Source organism: Mirounga leonina, unplaced genomic scaffold, assembly GCF_011800145.1.
Source record: "Mirounga leonina isolate KUSES-001 unplaced genomic scaffold, KU_Mleo_1.0 Mir_174, whole genome shotgun sequence".
NCBI classification, from domain to species: Eukaryota; Metazoa; Chordata; class Mammalia; order Carnivora; family Phocidae; genus Mirounga; species Mirounga leonina.
In genome coordinates this window covers 45,604,772-45,625,352 of record NW_023270451.1, presented here as the reverse complement: position 1 = coordinate 45,625,352, position 20,581 = coordinate 45,604,772, and the positions used below count along the sequence as shown (strand labels likewise).

Sequence of the window (20,581 nt, the reverse complement as noted above, 5' to 3'; positions counted from 1 at the left end):
ATCCTCCTTCCCATATCCATAGGGTCCATCCTTATACCAGCCAGAGTTGGGGGTATTTTCTGAAATACTTCTCAAAAACATCGCTAACTGGGAAAATCAATAAGAGGAGGCTTGCAGAGAGAAGTACTGTTTTCTTGCAGTTCGATTCCTGGTTGTAAGGTCAGCAATTCTGGGTTCTGGCTTTAAACCTATCACTAACTAGCTAAGAGGCAAATAATATTTCCCTGGGTGTCATTTTTCCCTTCCTATGAACTGGGCAGAAAGGCATCTCTGGCCCTATGATGTCATTACTGTGGTTCCAATGATCTGGAAAATGCATATTGCCCCATCGATTCAGTCATCGATGCCTGGGACAGAAATCGTGGTAAGATCCTCTCAGCAAGAATTCTCTGGCTCAATGGTCATGCAGCGGAGAGGTCTGAGTATTAAACTGATGGCTACCGTCCCTAAGTAGGTGAATCCTGGCATCCCCTCGGTGCCAAACATGCTAACTTGAGTTGTGTTTGCCTTTTCCCAAAGGCGAGTTGCTGATTCTTTGACATTCAAACCCAGGATCAGGTCACAGTCATGAACAGAGAAACACATCTGGAAAGCAACACACCCTCTCATCCAGAGGGACTGAAGTCCCAGCCCTGGGACTTCCCCTCTCTGGGTCCCAATTTCCGTATCTACAATGAGGGGAATTAAACGAGAGGCTTGCTAAAGTCACTTGAAAAGCTCTATATTAATTTGCCAATTTTTGCTAGACTTTAATCACAACACAAACACTTGTAAAAGACCAATGTCACGTCTAGTCAAGACCATCAGGAACAGGGTGGCTGGGTGATCTTCATCTTGGCCACGTTTTTCCGCTCACTTTCCCTTATAAAGCCTGTCACAGTAGCAGCTAGACGGGCTGAGAGTCTGTGATGGGCCCATCATTGAACTAACGCTACTATGCTTAACCCCCGTTATCCTCAGAGGAGGTAGGGACTCTAACAGGTACCATTCTGAGCTCCACTTTACATGGGGAATTGTGACCCAGAGAACTGAAGTAACTCATCCAAGGTCATGCCGCTTGAATGCAGCAGACACAATTCTAACCAGGCAGTCTGGCTTCAATCAATTCCTGTTGAGCCCCTACCATGTGCATACGATACAAGACCCTGCACAGAAACAATATTTGGGGACACCTCTGATAGTATTTATGCTATGTTAAAAACTAACCGCTCTTTCTTCCCGAGCAGCCAGGGGAAATGCAGGACAATTTGAATTTCTTCTGTCAATATTCTGTAGACATGCCAAAGAGAACATTAGCAGATTGTGCAGGGAGATGCAGTTCTCCACACGAATACATCATATTGTCACGAAATCAATGGCCCCAGTGCTAAGTTTGGGAGCACTATCTTTCTTAAGGGAAGAAAAAGCTTTTGAGCGAAATTATAATTCTTCCTTCACAAACAGCCTCCTGCTAAGACCGGCCAGAGGGGCAGGTGGTTGATGCCCACGTGGGCTCTGAATTTTGTCAGGAGAACTGGGTGGGAGATTTCATAGCAAACCCTGAGTAAACAAAAGGGCTTTCTAAGGACCTGCAGACCTTAAGGGGCTCTTCTTGCAGACAGATAGCATGGTGTTAAGAGCATCACCTTCTGACCCAAACTGCCTGGATTCAACTCCTGGGTCCACCACTTATTGGATCTATGACCTTGGACCCGTTACCTAATCTCTCTGTGCTTCAGTTTCTTCATTCCTAAAAGAGACAACAGTAAGGTTTCTGGGGATATATAAGTCCATCAGCTGTCATTATTTCAATGCCAGGTTACTCACAAAGCCCACTATTTGGAAATGCAAAAGTCAAGGGTAGAAGTGTGGGATTCCACTTTCTCATTAAATATGCTTCCTTCTAAGAACAGTGTGATGGACTTCCCTGAATACAAAGTGATGGGAACCTCTGTTTTTCCCTTTTTCCCTCCACCATCCAACTATACCCAACCTTGGGTTCTCATCGCCTCTCCTTGGCTACTGTTCTCCTGCAGAGGGGCAGTCAGGCTGAGAAGGGGGCCTAGATTTTCCCTCTGCTTCTCCTCCCCCACTTCTTATCATCCTGGATCAGCCTGGGTCACCTTTTCTCATCCTCCCTGAGAAGAGCTGACACAGGGCCAGGCCCCCAGAAAGGATCCGAGGAAGAGCTAACTCATACTAGCTGACCACAGGTAACAAGGTTGCTATGAAAACATCCTAGGGTGACTCTAGCCACATCTCATCTGCCAAGCTGTCTACAGAGTATGGCCTCCACCAGCCTAAAAGGGCTGGCCTCCTCTCTGATGCCTGCCAGCATTCTGCAAAAGCCTGGCTGGGGTTTGATTTCTGTGCTTTGTCCCAAATTGACCCAGAAGCAGCTCTCCCACCACACCCTGCAGGCTCGGATGTGTGGGATCCCCAGGTCCCCAGGCTCCAGGCTCTGAATGAAACCAGAAGCCTCACTCTCTCTGCAGCCTCCAGCCTCTAAGTCTCCAACTGGAACTAGGGACTATGAGGCTGTGCAGTGAGGTGGGGGCAGCTCAGGCCTGGGGGTCAGGAGGTCTATGGTCTCCTCCATGGTACCCTTGCTCAAATGCCCAGACTAACTCACCCAAATACAGGGCTGAAGGAAAGCCCTTCCCAACCCCCAGAGCAAACCATAACCTACCTCCTCCTGCTAAAGGCCAATTCCTACATTTTTAAATATTTTTCTTACTCTTAAAAGTAATATATACCCTTGCAAAATTTTGGAAAAATACTGAAAAGCACAAAGAAAAAAGTAAGAAATCATTGATATTCCCATGATCCAGAGTTATCTGTGTTTAACAACGTGGTTCTATCCTCTTGTAATAGACATATTAGATGCCTGAGCTTCAGTAACAGCCAAGGAAAGGAGCCAGGCGCCCTGCCTCTACACCCAGCTGGTAGCACTGGGTGTTTATAGGTGGTCTAGAGGACTCCCAGGAAGACTCAAAGCCGAGCCCACCACATTCAGGGTTCAGACACCCAGGCCTATGACATAAACAGGTGTCGGGCTATGTCATGGCTAATGTTATGTGTTAACCTGGCCAGGCTATGGTGCCCACTTGCTTGGTTAAACACCCATCAAGATGTTGCTGTGGAGGTATTTTTCAGATGTGACTAATATTTAAATCAGTAGATCTTGAGTAAAGCAGATTACCCTCTGTAATGTGGGTGGGCCTCATCCAATCAGCTGAAGTTCTTAAGAAGAAGAACTAAGGTCTTCCCAAAGATGAAGGAATTCAGCCTCAAGTCCGCCACATGGCTGCAGTCAATGATAATAGTGCTGTCTGGGGACAGACGGTAGCTACACTTGTGATGAGCATAGCATAACATTTAGACATGCCAAATCACCATGTTGTACACCTCAAACCAATGTACATTGTGGGTCAGCCATACTTCAGTTAAAAAAAAAAAACCTGCCATGGGCGCCTGGGTGGCTCAGTCAGTTAAGCGTCTGACTCTTGATCTCAGCTCAGGTCTTGATCTCAGGGTTGAGAGTTCAAGCCCAGCATTGGGCTCCATGCTGGGCATGGAGCCTACTTTAAATAAATACATACATACATACATACATACATACATACATACATACAAAAAAACAAAACTCCACATGGAAACCATGCCTGAGTTTCCAGCCTGCCTGGCCTGCCCTGCAGGTTTCAGACTCAAGATCGCAACGTCAACTCTTACCTGATTTTCCAACCTGCTGGCTTACCTCTGGATTTCAGACTTGCCAGCCCCCACAATTGTGTGAGCCAATTCCTTAAAATAAATCTCTCTGTATGCACACACATCCTCCTGGTTTTGTTCTTCTGGAGAACCCTATCTAACACAGGCAAAAGCAAAATGGCAGAGCTGCTCTGAGACCCTCGAGGGAGAGTCACGGCAGGCCCGAGGCCAGAGGCCAGCAGGGGCCTCAGTGTGTCCCAGTGACTGTCATTTGCACACCTCTACTGTGCCCCTCTGGTGGCCTGTGGCCCCATGTATCCATGACACGAGCTGTCCCGGTAGCACCCTGCTGGGGGACCTCAAACAGAGGAACCTGGGGAGAGGAGAGCCTTCTCCCTCCCCCTTGCCAGCCAGCTGCAGGGATGTCTGAGGCCCGCAGAGTCAGCAACGTGCTGTCCCCAGCAGAGCTTCCGTCCGCAGGCGAGGCCGAGTGGGGCCAAGGCACGGCAGCCACCAAGTTAGAGGCGGCAGATCCCCACGCAGCCAGCACGAGCAGCAGGGGCTCCACTCAGCAAGGTGAGAGAGAGTCTTGGCTGGCACTTCTGGGAAGCCGGAGGGGCTGCACCCCGCTCCGAGGTCGGGGGCTTAGGGCAAATCCGTGCGTGAGTCTGTGCAAACCAGAGAGAAGAGAAGGAGCCGGATCAAGAAACCAGCAGAAACCGGGACTCTGACCAGAGGTGACCATGAGAACATGAGCTCCCTGGAATACATAACCCGCCTGGGGAGGTCACAGACCTCCCCTGGGATGCAGTCTAGCGTGCTTCCAGCAACTTGAGTTCAGTCTCAAAGGACAGCTGTCATCACATGGGAAGAGCTATGGATGAGGACAGCAGAGGAAAAATTGTCCCCTCACACAGTTGGGACACGGCTTCCCTCCTCTTCACGAGCCAAAGCATGTTGGCTGGAAGGCAGGGCAAAGAGGGGGCCCAGTGTCCTGCTTTGGGCCTTTCTTGGAGTTGTGATTAGTCAGATGTCTCCTTGTTTCTGGCTTATGTCTGGTCTTCAGCACTGCTGACGATTTTTGTATGTCTTGGGAAGGTGGGAGGCGTGAATCAGGAGGTGCTAGTTTTAGCTGTCATAACCCCCTAATCTGTATTTTTCAGGGCCTCATCTTGTTCTGGGAACAGCTGAGGACGGTGGAGCAGAGATCAGGGTGGAAGGAAGTGGGTTCTCTGCCATGTTGCTGATGGGTTGGCTGGGGCTGAGGGAGCAAAGCAGACCTGCCACCCCCCACGAGGCCAGGAAGGTTATCCCAGTGTCTGCCTGAGAGGCCAGCATGGAGAGCGGCCAAGCAGAGACCAGGGACCCCGACAGGGAGGCCACACCCCTGGGAATCTGAACTCTTCTGGCTTCTTCCATGCCCTGGGGGTAATGTAAGGCAGCCCAGCCACACAGGTGATCATCCCCTTTCATGTGTTCACTTGACAGACATTTGTTCAGAATCTACTCCGTTCTAGGCACCCGTCGTAATGCCTTGCGCAGCGTCTTGCTCATAGTGGGCCCTCAATGTCTGCTGACTTTGAACTGGAAGAAACAATGACAATTATGACATGTCCTCACATTTCTAGGGGCTGGGTGTTCTCACCCAGTCCTCACAGTGGTATGGCCCTCCGTGGCAGGGGTCATGATTTCATTTTGCAGTGGAGGAATTGAGGGAAAAGGGTGAAGGGAGCAAGAGATTCATCATCACAGGGGCCACAGAGAACACTGGAGCGGGGGGAGAGGTGGGATGGGGCCCAGGGACTGGACACCCTCCCAGGGCACAGCAGCAGCCTGTCCCGCACTGCCCTCAGGATGCCCTCCAAGGGTTTCTGCCCAGCCCAGCCCATGGTGCCTGCTCGCGGGAGGAGCCTGCACAGGGGACGGGGCACTGTGAAACCACAGACACGACAAGCAAGAGCCAGGCCCCGGGTGCCACTCGACACTGGAACCCGAACTATTTCAGAAAATACTAGCCCCACAGCTGTTCTCCAGGCACAAAGTTCAAGGCTCCTTCATGGGCAGGTAGAGACTCTGCCAGAGCTGACTTAATCCTTACTAATCGACATGATGACTTGTTTTTCTTTAGAGTCGAGTGACAACATGGCTGATCATAACTCATGCTTGGACCCCGCCTTCCCAAAGCAGGATTTGGGAGGGAAAAAAAAGAGAGAGAGAGAGAGAGAAATATCAAAGTGATATTTTGACAGAACCCAAATAAAAAATGAGCAAAATCAATGCCTGTTCTTTCACCAAAAGAATAAAATTGTATTCTGAAATTGCATTGCAAAAGCATACTCTGCAGTCTGAGGCTAAATTGGTGTGACCACAGCTAAAATAAAGAGCGTCATAAGCCTGGGGAACAGGATGTCATCTGGCCGTAAGGTGGGGTGGGAGGGAGCACCCCCTCATCTGCTATGGCACCTGGTCTGAGCAGACAAGACAGGGGGTCCATGTGGGGGCCCCAACAGGTAGGACAGGGAGCCCGGCTAATGTCCATTCCGTGGTGCAGGCCCTGCCTTCCCCACAGACCCCACTCTGGACTGAGGTCCCATCTTATCTCTTGCCTGGACTGCTGTACCTGTTGCTTTGCTCTCTCCTTAGCTCCAGGCTTGCTGTCTCCAACCCAAGACCGCCTTGCTGCTCAAACAAGCCTTCTAGAACACAGACACAACCCTGTCCCTCCCCTGCTCAACTCCAACTCCTCTAAAACTCCAGTCCTCCGAAGTCACCCTTTCCTTTCATAGCCACACACAGCGACCCGACGGCCTCCAGCCCGTGAGCTTTACAGAAGTCTGGACTCCCTTCAACAGTTGTGGTTTCCACACATTTTCCTGGGCACCTTTCAGTCAGAATTCTACTCCTGTTCAATTTCTGATCCCTTCTGTGTTGGTCAGAATTCCTAGGACAGTACGTGACAGAGCCCCCTCAAGCTAGCTCAAGCATCAGAGAAGAATTGTCAGAGAGGTCCCTTACTGGGGGCATCGGCAAAGCAGGCTTCCGGCCGGACTGGCGCCCGAGCCTGGAAGGCCACCCGAACCTCCTCTCCCCTGCTCTTCCCTGCTCCCTGCGTGTGGAGGCTCGTCCTTTCAGCTTGGCCCTCTCCTAATGACCCTCTCCATGTAGCTGCTGCACTTGGCATCTCTATTTCCAAGACAGATGGTCTCTCTGTGATGCAAAGTTTTAAAATCCCTGGGAAGGACTGTGATTGAGTCAGTTCAGATCAGCTGTCCACTCCTGTACCAACCAACTGTGGCCAGCACGGGGAGGCCTCTCATTTAGCTAGCCTGGTCGACTGCACTGGGCCAATCCACAGCGGCCCACTGCTGATCAAATCACCTGGTTGGAATAGAGCATGCCCTCTCAAGGGGGGCAACAGTGCCCCCAAGAAGGGAACAGAAGTTCTTGCAGGGCAGAACAATCTTGGATATTATAATGGTTGGTGGCCCTCCAAAGAACCATAATACATAACCAGATAGTATTAAAATTGCATAGTGGGGAGGGCAATTAAGGAAAAAGTCTAAAACGTCTCCTTTCGGGGGCATGGGGGTGGTGATAATGAAAAAAATAAATATTGAGCAACACTAGAGTAGAGGCTGACACACATCTCAGAAGGATGGGACCATTCTGGACAAAACAAAGAAATGTCCAGTCCGCCTTCCACTTCCTGCAGCTGCTGACTCCCCTCCAACCCTGTATCCTCACACAGCGCAGCACCCCCTCCTCATTCCCAAGCACCATGACACACGCTGGTGTGCACAGTGCTCTTCTTCTGAAGATGGAGAACAGCCCTGTCACTCATGTTCACTGACCATTCACACTCGGGGAAGCCCTTCCTGCCCATCCTGTCCCCCTTGGACCTGGTCAACCCCGAGGTCCTTGTCCCCTCTTTTCTCTCCAAGTCCCTGGGAAATCCCTAGCCCAGATCCTTCTCCACCTTGGATACCAAGCTAAATCTAGGCATTTCCACTGTTTGAATTTACCAAGCAAACCACCCACCTTCCTTCCAGACCACCCTGAGTTCATCTTTCATAATCAAAAAGAACCTTGAAGGCATATCAGAAATAAAAAGCCTCCTCAAACCTGGAGTCTGCTCCGAGGAATACAAATCTCACAAATGACAGTTTTCTTTGATGCAAAGTTTTAAAGTCCCAGGGGAGGACTGTGATTGAGTCAGTTCAGATCAGCTGTCCACTCCTGTACCAACCAACTGTGGTCAGCGCAGGGAGGCCTCTCATTTACCTAGCCTGGTCAACTGCAGTGGGCCAATCCACAGCGGCCCGATGCCCAGATCACAGTTGTAAACAGGCTTTCTTCCATCAGCACAGCCTCTGGAAGCCAAGAAGGGCTGGCCTGAGGATACCCCAGAGGCTCAAAGGTTTTGTGTGTTTTGTATTGTTCTTGTTGTTTGTTTTTAGCCCATTACATTTAGAGAGGTCAAGTTCAGACTTCCATGACCTTCTAGGTTCCCTTAAGTCCCCAGGGGTGAGATAAGGATTCAACATGCAGAGAGTACTTAAGGGAAGTACTCCCAGGACAGATTGGGAAGAGAAGGGGCAAAGCAGGACAGAGAAGGCAAGCGAGTCCCACAGCAGTGAGATGCCAGGCCAAGTCCCAGTCTCCCCTGACCCCGCAGAAGCCCCAAGTATTAGTTACACCTGGAGTTCATCCGCCTCCAGCCAAAGGAACACCAGCCAGTCAATGGCTAAGCATCCCTTTGAGGGTTGGGGGATGCAAACTCCTGGATACCTGGGGATCCCCACCTCATACAAAATACAGTTCTAGTTTTCTCAAGAGCACTCCACGTCAGAGGAGGGGATTGGTCTGGAACCACAAGGAATGCCCTGCCAGGGAGGAATGTGGCCGAGTACCTATGTGCCTGCTCCGCAGACCCTTCTAGAACCAGAGTGGATCTACCTTCCTTCCAGCCTGTCCCCCATGCCCTGGCCCTACGCTGTGCCCACCCAACCAGGCCCCCAGCCCAGCCTACCTGCACTTGGCCAACTCCTTGCTTTTGCTCACCCTGCCTCCTGCATGTGGAGTAAAGGTCTATCCTTCTCCATCGTTAAATCACTCAAGGTGCTTCTGCAGCACCTTCTCCTGAAGTTCCCTTCGTCACTCCCTGAGCTGCCCCACACCTTGCACCATCTCTCAGCTCCCATCACAGTTCCTTCTGCCCAGACCTCACGGGCTCCACATCCCTTCCCTCTCCTGGCACACTCCCCACACTCCCCAGGCCATGAGCTTGGCCTTGAGGTCAGAACCTCTGCTCTCTGTTGAACAGGACCATTGGGAGACTGGCCGTGGAGATGCCCAGTGACATGTGCTGAAGGGCACTGGTGGGCCCCGTGCCAACCCATCAGCTCTCTTTCTGAGTCTGCCCACCCTTCTGACTCCTGCCAAGCAATCATCTCCTGCCAGGAGCCTGCTCTGACCAAGCCCATCTGACTAGGTCCAGCAAAGCCATATCCTAGCCCAAGACTTGGAATGGGGTTTCCACCCTGTCACCTTTAAATGAATGGGGAGATCTGGTCAACTCCTCCTCAGTGTTTCCCATAAAGATTCCCCACCACCACTGGGGCCAGGCTCTGTGCAACAGAGGGTGGGGGAGCAGAAATAAACAGAAGAGGGGAGACTGGGGCTCTGCCCTCAGGAAGGGATCCCTGCCTCCTCCCCAAGCTGGTGGGAAGCCAGTCTCAACTGCCCTAGGAGCACTGAGAGAACAGTCCCCAGTGAGGAAGAGCCCGGGGCTGACTCTGGCCTGTGAGGTTTCAGGGGAGGGTCATACTTGGGGGCTGGCACGGTCCGGTCAGGCTGCCTTGAGGAAGCAGGTAGAGGGGAGGAGGACTTGATGTGAAGTGTCCCAGGCAGAGAGACCAGAGTAAACACAGAGTATCTAAGGTTCTTAGATCTCCAGGGCCTGTACCCACCTAGTCTGCAACCTCCAGGAAAAGCTAAATGCCCCACTAATCACATTCCTCAAATGCTTTCCCCTCATATCCTAGAAGATTTTAAACTCCCTACAGCAGGCCCACCCTTAGAACAGTTCCAAGGGCTGCTTTGGCGCCTTCCAGACAGCAGGCCTCACCTCCTGAGCCCAGACCCTGCTCCAGGCTGGACCTGTCCCCACCGCAGGCCAATACTGCTCAGCCCTGCCTGACATTAGGATCCTTGAGCAACCTACTGAATCATATCAATACCTGAGGTGTCCCCCCACCTCCCCAACCTATAATCAGAATCCCTGGGGGTGCTTGGCGGGGGGACAGGCATCCATGCATTTGTTGTCATTGGTGTTTGGTTTTCTTTTTTTAATGTAGCATTTATTTTCACATTTACAGAAAAGGTGGAAGAATGATCAGAAGTATACCATAGACCCATTGCCCACATTTACCAATAATTTACATTTTGCTTGATTGTTCTGGTGCGTGTGTGTATTTCTGAACAAATTGAAAGTAAGTTAGAAAACCCGGTGCCCCTTTATCCCTAAATGTGTACTTTCTCAAAGCAAGAATATTCTTTTACCCACAGTGTAGTTATCAAATTCAGGAAGTTGAACATTGATACAATACTATTATTTAACCCAGACTCCACATTCAAATTTCAATGATCCCAATAGGCTCTGGAGCCTGGTCAAGTTCCCCAGATAATCAGAAGATGCCCTCAGGCCCCCACAGGAGACCCACCTAAGTCACTAGGTGCTGTGGCTACCATCCCAGCCCCGCCCCCTCCTCCCTTTCTCAATCCCTCTCTCTCCAAGTTGGAGAGCTACTGCCCTGGCAAAAGGGGCGGGCTGATAAAAGGCATTAACCCTTTGTCAGCAGGCTGGACACAGAGGTTGGCCCCGGGCGGCAGGGCAGAGCCGCTGCCCAGCACCCGCTATAAATAACCCCGAGGGGCGGGCTGTGGGGCGGTGTCACGCCGCCCTGGCCCGGGGGCGGGGAGGGGGGAGAGTGCCCCCTGGGCCCGCGCCTAACCTTGGCCTCGGCGCGTCGGTGGGGAGGGAGGGGGCCAACGGGGCTCCGGCTGGGGGAGGGGCAGGCGGGGCGGGACCTTCGCGCAGGGGAGGTGCGCTCCCTTCCCTAGCCGCCGCTGGCATGGGGGGTCCCGCAGGGCCCCCGCACCTCCTCCACGCCCCACACCCGCTCCTCTGCCTGCTTTACCTCCTCCCGCCGCTGCTCAAAGTAAGTGCGGGGCGTGGGGGTCGGCCTGGGGGGGCGGGGGGGGGGGCGCCCGGGCCCTGGGAGCTCCGGGGTGGGAGGCGGGTCTCAGTGCTCCGTTACTGGACCCGGTTTCACTCAGCCCAGTTAGGAGCTGGGTGAGGGAGGTCTCAGGACTTGGTGGCCTGGTTGAGGTTGGGGATCCCCGTATGGGATGAGGGATGGAGATGGATCTCCTGCCTTGATGAGAGAGGCAGGTGGAGAGGAGAGGAAGCTGACGCCAGCGAGGATGGGACATGGAGGCCCTTTAGGGCTGAGCAGAGCGTTGAGGGTGAATCTCTAGTGTCTAGGGCATGCCCTCCTCTGGTCCAGAAATTCCCTATCCCCTGGCCGTTTTGTCGCCTCCCCTCTGGGTCCCACTCCATCTCCCCCCCCTCTGGGTCCCACTCCATCTCCCCATCACACCCTCCCTCACCCCACCCCAGTTCTAGCCCTCCCCACAAGGGAACAGGAGAAACACGCCCACCGTCTCCTGCCACCCTGTCTCTACCTTCCTCTCAGTGCCTTAAACCCAGGTCCAATTGAGCAATGGGACAGAGGAGGCACTGGGAGGATCAGCCTAGCCCAGGGTTTCTGAAAACAGTGGGCACACCCCAACCCCTGCCCTGTGGCCCGAGTCAGGGTGTGCAGGTGAATGCTGGGGTGGAGGATGGATGGGGCCTATACAGAAGGAGCTGACGAATTAGGGGTGAGGCTAGGAGGAAATGGTTCCCAGAAACAGATGCAGGAGGAACCAACCCATCTCTAACCCTCCCCCCATTTTACAGACGGGGGCACGAAGCTCAGAGAAGGAGGGACATCTGTTCTAGGTCACACTTCTCCTGAAGGACCACAACATTAAAAGCGTTCAGAGAGGCAGGAGGGGCCCAGAGGCCACACGATTCAGGGGAGAAGAACCAGGCTAGAAGTCAGGAAACCCAGTGTTGTCCCGAATCTACCACACACCAGCCTCTGGGACCTTTTCCTGGGCCTCGATATTCTCATATACACAGACGACTCATTTGTTTAACACTCATGCAACAGATAGAGAGCGAGCAGCCACTGACGGTGGCAAAGTGGCTTTGCCAAATCCCTGCTTTGCTGCTTAGTGGGTGACCTCAGACGGGTTACTCAGATTTTCTGAGCCTCGGTTTCCTCCTGGGTAAAATGAAGGTGATATCAGTGCTTCCTGGATAGAGTTATCATGAGGAATAGCTGAAATAATGTAAGTAAAGCTCTCAGTACCGTGCCTGGCACAGAGTAAGCACTCAGGGAATTCAGCAATGGTTTTGTGCCAGGCACTATAGGCAAAGCACGAGGCCCCCAGGGGCCCTGCCCTCCCAGGGGGTCTGGTCAGGGGAAGAGAGAGGTGGTCAGTACCCCCTGTGGGCAACCGATCCTGATACTTGCCAGGTTCTTTTTTTTTTTTTTTTTTTAAGATTTTATTTATTTGACAGAGACACAGCGAGAGAGGGAACACAAGCAGGGGGAGTGGGAGAGGGAGAAGCATGCTTCCCGCCAAGCAGGGAGCCCGAAGCGGGGCTCGATCCCAGGACCCTGAGATCATGACCTGAGCGGAAGGCAGATGACCAACGACTGAGCCACCCAGGCGCCCCTTGCGAGGTCCTTTTAATGACATTGAAGGCTGTACTTGGGATGAGTAGAGGTTGTGGAGTGGGTTCACTTCCACCTGCATCCTCCTACCCCCACCCCAGATGCCCTGGACTTTGAGCTCTTTTTGCCCCCTGCCCCTCATTCTCGAGATACATGCCTTCCAAGGGAGCCAGCTGTGAGGCGCAGGCTTGCTCCTTGACCCTGCCCTCTGGGGGCCATGATGCCGACTGCAGAGGCTGGTGAGCCAGAGAGGCCACTGCCCCAGAGTCAGGCCAAGTTGAGGGGTGGGGGTAGGGATCTGTGGGCGGGTCCCCTGGGTTCTGGGGGTGTCAGAACTGGGAACTGGAGAGGCAACAGTCTGCATCCCCTTAGAGTCAACCAGACCCTACCCCTAGTTCCCTGGTAGACCCCAGCCTGAGACTGAAGACTGGTCACATGTAACCCCCAGGAGAGGAACTGAACCGTGCGCTCTCTGGACCCAAAGTGCAGGCTTCCTTGTGGTAATGGCATTTATTTCTGGGTCCTCGTCCAACTATTCCAAGATTTCCGCTCGCTGTGAGAAGAGAACATGGAACCTGGAGCCGGCGGTGGGAGGGAAGGCGCCACAGGAGGGACCCGGCCTCCAGCTCTCTCGTTCACTGAACTGGCATTTAAGGAGGACGTTGCGCGGTGGGGACCTGAGGGGGAGAACCCCGGCCCATTGTGCCTGCCCTACGGAGTTGATGGCCTAGAAGGAACTATAGGCAGGAAGAAAATAATGGTGAAGAATCGAGTGTGCATTTACAAATGCTGGTCTTTGGAACTAAGAGAAGTGTGTGCGGGTTATGATAAAATCTGCTGGGCGGTGGACAGGACAGCTGGGGTAGGGACGGGGCGGACCCCAGAGGAGAGCCGCGGGGAGAGCCAGCAGTGGGAGAAGGCCCGGACAAGCCCCAACCTTGAGAAGAGATGGTGCCAGGCTTTGGGGGTCTGTGGGCCCTGGTGGGATCAGATTTCCGTCCCGAAAGCACTGGGAGCTCTGGGAGCTTCCTGAGTGGGGGAGAGACCTGCCCTGATCTGCCATTATGGAAGTTCCAGCTGGTGGTTTAATGGGGAGGACACCCTGACCAGGCCCGCAGAGGAGCTTTGACCTTGGTGCTCCCGGTCGCCCTCTGAGGCCTTTGGGAATCGGCTTTCTTGAGGCTGCATATAATCATGAAGCCTCTCTTGTACACCAGGCTCTGGGCTAAGGGCGGAAGGTGAGATAGTTCTTTGCAGGCGGAAATGGAGGTGGAGTGAGGCTAAGTAATATGGCCACTGGATTCCAAAACTCTCCATTCGAACCTTTTGAACTACTCACCTTCCCCTCTGTGAAGACCCCAGTAGTCTACCAGCCCCTCTTGGCTGGGTCCAGCCTCTTGGACCTTGGATGCAAAATACTCTTGCCCCACCCCCAAGGTCTCAGAACAGCCCTTCTGTGGCCTCTTGCTCCAGGTCCCGCCTTCTGGTGGGGCCACCTGTCCCAAGAAGGCTGAGCAACAAGAGAAGTCTGGGGCCCCAGGAGCCTGGCCCCCTTAAGCTGCACAGCCCTCCCCAAGACCAAGGCCAGGGCCCCACCCTTTCCCCACACGCCCAGGGTCTACAGCGCATGGGCAGGGAGCTCCGGGTTCATTTGCCAGAAGCTAATTCATCTAATAACTTTTCCCCCAAATTCAGCTACTTTCTGGGTAGGTGACAAAGACAATCATCCAATTCATTCTCTGTTTTTTGCCACTTTGTTGATGTTTATGTACTTTTTAAAATACCAATTTGTCTGAGAGTACTGCTTACTTAATTTTGTGTTCCTGGTAAGTCTTAAATTTGCAGCACTTTATGAATTACAGGACCATTCTGTACCTTCTCAGCTGTCATTTTCTACTTTATCTGATTTTAGCCATTATTAGGAGTCCTCAGCCAGTTTGTCTAAAGTGACTTTATTCAAAATTCTTATTTTTTAAGATGTCATTTCAAGCCCACCAGAGGGAAGGGTAGATTATTCAATAAGCTTATTTTGTTTATTCCCTTTTGCATCTACACAGTGCTTACTGCATGCTCAGCACTGTTCTAAGCACTGATATGCCTTACCTATTTTAAGCTTCAAGACACCCCTAGAGGATAAAACCATCATTACCCTCATTTTACAGATCAGGAAGCTGAGGCAAGGTCATGTGCCCAAGGTCACGTGCCCAAGGTCTAGTCGTGGCAGGGTCAGGATTCAAACCAAGCAGCGTGACTCCAGATTTTCTTCCCTTCACAAAAATTTAATCAAGATACTCAGATGCCAAAACAAATCAGAATGGAGTGACTTTTAGTTCAACTAGACATTAGATGAGTTGATAATTAAGGAAATAATTTGAGACCTAGGGACCTGTTCTAGGGCCTCCTGCAGGGCAGCCCACTCCCCCTTTGTTGGGCCTCCCCCCTCCAGTGCTTCCTCCATCCTCAGACATCTGTGTGAGAGCCCAGGGCTTGGCATAGGTAAGGGGAGAGGCATGGAGAAGGGAGAGCCACAGGCTGTCAGAGATGAGAAAGAGCACATGATAAGGAGAGGCCTGGAAGTTTCTCCAGGTGAGCTGTTGGTGGTTAGAACTGGATGGGAGAGTGGGCATCTTAGGAAGAGACACCTGACTGGAGCCCTCAGGGATGGGAGGGCCCACAGGAAGCTGCTGGGGCCCTTGGGGTCCTCACTTGAAGTCCAGCACCTGTTAAGTTAGAATCGAGTATTAGTCTCCCCTTCCAGGAAGCCTGCCCAGATACTCCAGAAAATAATTCCCTACTTCCTTCATATGACCTCCAGCCCCTTACCCTCTGCCTCAGTCAGCCTCAGCTCCAGCACTGCCTCCTGTGTGTCTGCTCAGGGCTCAGAGTCTGCCTCTTCCTCACCTCCTTGTCGTACCTCCCCCACACACACACACACCTCCTCTTTCCCCCTTCTCCTCCCTTCCCCCTCTGCTCTTCCTCCTGCCCTTGTCCCCCTTCCCCTGTCTCCCCCTTTCCCTCTCTGGCCTCCTCCCCCTCTCCAGCATCCCCCTCCCCTCCTCTTGCCCTCACCCTTCCACCCCCCACCCCACCACACACACACACACACACACACACAGGGCCTGAGTTTCTTCCTCCTCTCGCCCTAGCTCGGGCTCAATGAAACCAGTGAATGAAAGAAAACAGTGGGGAGGAATTCTCTCCCTCCCAGATGAGTCCTCTCTGACCTTGGGCCGAGAGGGAGGAGGCAGGACGGGAGCTCACCCCATTCCCCTCTGGTGACTGGCAGCCTGGCCACAGGACCTGTGGTCCTGTAAATCACCCTGGCTTAGGCCAGGGGCTAAATTTAGATGCAGCTTTGTAGCCAGACCAGGAGGGAGCACTAGGCTCCGACAGCCTGGCTCCAAAGGGGTGGCACCTTTGAGGCCTGGCCTGATCCCTGGGGCACAGGCTCTGCCTGGACAGGGCCCAGGCTGGAAGAGTAGCTGGCATCTTGGCCCTGGCCTGCTGCCTCCTCCTGCCAGGGGCTCTCCCCTGCCCTTTCTAACGTGAAGCCTTCCAACTCTGGGCACACAGAGGCTGGAACCAGGAACTGGGCTGGCCTCAGGGTGAAAACTGAGAGAGAAGGAATCTGACAAGCAGGAAGAGCCCAGAACCTGAGCTCCCGGAATTGGGGGTAGGGGCGCAGTCCACCTGGCTGAGGGGACCGTGGTCTCATCTGTCCATCCATCCAGTCAGCCAGCAAACACTTATTGAGCACCTGCTATGCGCCAGGCTCTGGGCTGGGAACTGGGGACACAGACGTGAACCAGACAGATGTGGACTGCCTGTAGTCTCACTGGGTAGAGGTGAGGGGCGGCGGGTGGCTCTCTGCCCCTAGACATCCAAGAGCTGGGTGCAGAAGCCTAAGGTGTCCCCTGCAGAAGAGAGAATAATGGGGGGGCTGGGGGGCCTCGGAATAAGTTATAGAGCCCAAACTTCTCCACGTGCTGAGGCCCTGCCCAGCTGGCTGGTCTGCCTACACTCCTCCTGTGACCCGGCTCTCTGCCCGCGGGCCCCACTGCACTGGGGAGAACAGCTTCTTACTTGAGTGGCCTCCTGAGCCCCACAGCCAGCCTGTTGGAGACTGCTGGGGACTCTCAGGATCTCTGGACCACAGCCTTCACTTCCTCACCCAGGACCGACTCTTCTGTGCATCTGACCGAGCCACAACCTGCCAGACTGTCTGTCTAGTCCCGCCTCAGTCCCTTACGTGCTGTGCAGCCTTGGGAGGTGACTTTGCCTCTCTGGGCCTCAGTTGCCTCTTCTAGAAAATGGGGTTATTCGCAGCTACCTCAGAGGCTGTTGTGAGGCTTGAATGAGCTGTGGTAAAGCACTTAGAGCTGTGTCTAGCACATTGTAAGTGCTGATTGCCCACTAAAGAAGCCTCTCCTTCCCATCTGCTTCCCTCCACCCTGTTAATGGCATCCTCAAACCAGAGGCTGGCTGCCTCCGGAGCAGGCCCTATGCTTTCTTGCCCTGGAGTCTTTGCTCAGCTCCTGCCCCAGGGATCTCTTTCTGCTCTTCTTATCCTTCCCCTTACCTTGGATGCAGCTTCCATCCCTTTGGACTGAGCTCCAGCGCCCAGCCCTCCATGGAGCCCTCAGGGTCCTCACCCAGCATGCACTGGGCACTGCTGAACGGTGTGCCCAATGAGGGAGCTTCAGGCTGCATCTTCAGGGGCTCAGTGCTGGGAGGGGTGCTGAGGGCTAAGGGGGATCCATGCTGGCTAGGGATTTGGGGAAAGGGGGACATGGGGTTCAAGGAAGCTTTTCTGGAGGAGGAGGATTTGAGTTGGGCCTTGGGACTCCCCACAATGGGGTTTGAAGCCCTACCCCCTATCTCTGACTTCTCTAATTGGACCCCTCCTAACGGCCTTGACAAGGCCACCATTTGACACATGCCAGGCTCCTGACCTACCGTAACTTGTTAAATGTACTCCAGAACCCTTTGGGGTTTGTGTTATGTCCATTTTAAACATGAGGGGAGCCAGGCTCAGAGAAGATAAGTCACTCGGCCAAGCCACAGAACTAACAAGCAGCATGCCCAGAGCCCTGGACGTGGGGAGGTTTGTAGTCTACTGGCTCTGGGAGCTCGCGGCCCAGGCCTTGAGGTGTGACTCTTCATGGCCATGTCTCTGCCTTCCTTGGCCCGCTGTGGGTTTCCTGAGAGCGGCGGCCTCTTCTTCCTCCTCCCTGCCCACCCAGCACCCCCAGCAGCCGCAGCTCTGCCCAGAATAGGCACCTCCAGGGTCTGTTGTGGGTTTGAACTGAGTCAAATCCATCCCATCAGCCCCTTGAAGAGAATGAACATCTTTAGCTGTGCTACGTTATTGGACCCGTGGAGAAGTTACAGAAGATGGAGCCCGGATCTGGGAATTATTCCAAAACCTCCTGTGATCTGCTCACCCAAGCTGCCCAGGTCTGAAAGGCACACATCAATACTGAGCACAGCGTCCCGCGCCCCGGTGCTCTGCCCAGCAAGGAGACTCGGCCACAGCCTCAGCCCATAGCGTCTGACGCAGGGACAGCCATGCACTGCCTGAGTCCTGGTGGAGGAGGCCCTGACCGCCCCCCTCTGTGTGTTCAGAATGCCCGCCCAAAGATGAACATGAGACTCCTTGAGGGATGGGGCCACAACATGGTAGTTGGGGGCTTTGAGAGAAGGAGCTTGCATCTAAGATGCAAAGTCTGACCAACCCGAGGGTCCACCATCAACACCTGCGCGTCTGGGTTGAGCATTGCTTCTGCCATGACCTCCAGATGATGCTGGCTCACTGGAAATTCTGTGCCCCCGGGGAGGGCATTAGTAGCTGCTTCTTAAACAAGAAGGGACAAGAAGGGGGTTGGGAAGTGTATGCTGGGTCAGGCCTGGGGCCCACGCTCTCCTCAGACCTAGCTGAGGGTGAGAGCTCAGAATTCTTGGAAATCCCGGGACAAAGAGTATCCCCTCCCCTTCCTAGCCCACCTCACCCCTGGCAGGGCCTCACTGGGCAGCACGGCCTTCCTGATGCCCAAGAAGCTGATGCTGAGGAGCTCCCAGTAGCCCCCAGGATATGTGAACAGCAAGACCATAGCCCCTAGTTTCTGTCTGTCCTGCAGGCCAAGAAGCCAGAGCTCCCGGCTCATGGGAGCCCCTTACACACACACACACACACACACTAAACCTATACTGCTCACACAACCACACAGGCCACACAGACATAACACCCCACATACACCTGACACACACGCGCGCGCACGCGCACATGCACGCGCCCCTGCTCCCCAGCACCTCCTTCCGTAGCCAGCCTCGTGGGAGAGTCGGCTGGTCTCAGGGGCAGCGACTGGTCTGCCTGCCACCCTAAGCTCTCTGAGGAGCGCGGCAGGCAGTGTTCGCCCATCTGCTCAGGTGGGGTCGTTTATTAGGAGCTCCAGGCCAGCACGCTGAGGCGAAATGTGCAGCCTCCAGCCTCCAGCCCCAGCACAGGAAAGGGACTGAGCCAGATGTGGGCAACGTGGTGTTTGAGGGCTTGAGGCTCTTGCCCCGGGGACATCCTGGGGCAAACACTGACCCAGCCACCAGGGAGGGAACATGTGACTAGCAAGGGGAGGGATTGGGGCTGCCCACTGGTGGGCAGTGCCTTCTAGAATCCTGGAATCAGGAATGTCAGGGTAGAGAGAGGCACAAAAAATATTTTGCATACACACACACACACACAAGCACATAAATGCATTCACACACACACACATACTGGCCACAGAGTAGGAAAAATGGTGGCCTTGGGAAGAATAGGAGATAAGAGTTAGAATTCTAGAGTGCAGAGCTCTCTCGTTCAGTCTTACATCATGCATTCCCCAGCTTCTCTGCCTTTGTACATGCTGTGCTTTCTACCTAGGATGCTCTTCCTGGCACCATCCTTATCAGCTCAGCAAACTCCTACTCCATCTTCAAAGCCCACATCAGCATGACCTCCTCTAAGATGCTACCCCATTCCTCCTCAGCAAATTGTAGATGCTGTAACAACTTGGTCACCCATCCAACTTTCCCACCAGAAGATGGTCCCTCAGGGGCAAAGATAACCACATTTGCTTGATTCCTCTATGTCCAGCACCCTTTCTCATGGTTTTTTTCCAGGAGATGGGATCCTGGATGGTCTTTATCTTTTAGATGGAATTGCCATGGTTGCATTTAACATGTCTATTCCCTGGTGAGTGCCCACGTCGGTACAATGATCCCCTCCTTTTCCCCTACTCATTCTTCTGCTTGCCCCCAAAGTGCCACTTCTTCAGGAAGCCTTCCCTGTTCTTGGGGAACAGACTTCCCAAGTCCAGGTTAGGTGTCTCCCCCATGAGGAGATACCCTTGGTTGTAACCGCCTGTTTACCTGTGTAACAGGGAAACAGAGTTACATTGTCTGCTCTCCTCCCCTCCCTTCTGTGCCTTCTGAGTGTAGGGGATCCCTACCTGGCCTGGGACAATCCCAAGGACACCCAGTGGGTCTCCCAACAGGGCCAGACACACAGTAGGCATTCTACAAGTATTTGTTAGGTAAACGAACAGCTCGTAGACACCCATCCTGAGGAGGAGAGCTTTGGGGACCAGGGGCTGGACAACACAGGTTCCTGTCTTGGAGGTCAAGGTGCACTGGACCATTTCTAAGGCTTGTCAGCATTCCGCGCCTGGCCAGGCTGCCATCCTGCCATGTGGCCAGGCATTTGCCTCCTCGGTTTCCCTTTCTATACCACAGAGGTAAGAGAGGTCAGGGATGAGGGACAGAACAGGGTGGGGGGAACACACAGGCGCTGGCAGTGGCTAGCCAGGGCCTGACCTCAGCGCCCCCATCCCTCCTGTCCTCTAGGCTGCCCGGCCAAGCTGGGACACCATGGACCAGTCCCCAGGGGCACTGCTGGAGCCGTACTGCCATGCACTCACGACCCTGGCCAACGTCTCAGGTATGCACGTCCACAGCCACCGCCCAGGGGCGGACCCCGGGAGATTGGGGGGCAGTGCTCCTGGGGGCCAGGA

At 53.7% G+C, this 20,581-nt stretch overlaps 1 protein-coding gene across 4 annotated transcripts in view; it reads left to right on the top strand.

Moving 5' to 3' along the window:
• Window positions 1-10,794: 10,794 nt before the first annotated feature.
• The window catches only part of CRHR2 (corticotropin releasing hormone receptor 2), a 45,151-nt gene continuing 35,364 nt past the window's right edge, over window positions 10,795-20,581 (top strand). For all 4 annotated transcript variants that reach the window (XM_035020846.1, XM_035020844.1, XM_035020845.1 and 1 more), the window contains exons 1-2: window positions 10,795-10,910; window positions 20,415-20,508. In XM_035020846.1, the coding sequence (XP_034876737.1) occupies window positions 10,824-10,910; window positions 20,415-20,508 (181 nt within the window). In that variant the 5' untranslated portion in view covers window positions 10,795-10,823. The remainder of the gene's footprint in view (window positions 10,911-20,414; window positions 20,509-20,581) is intronic.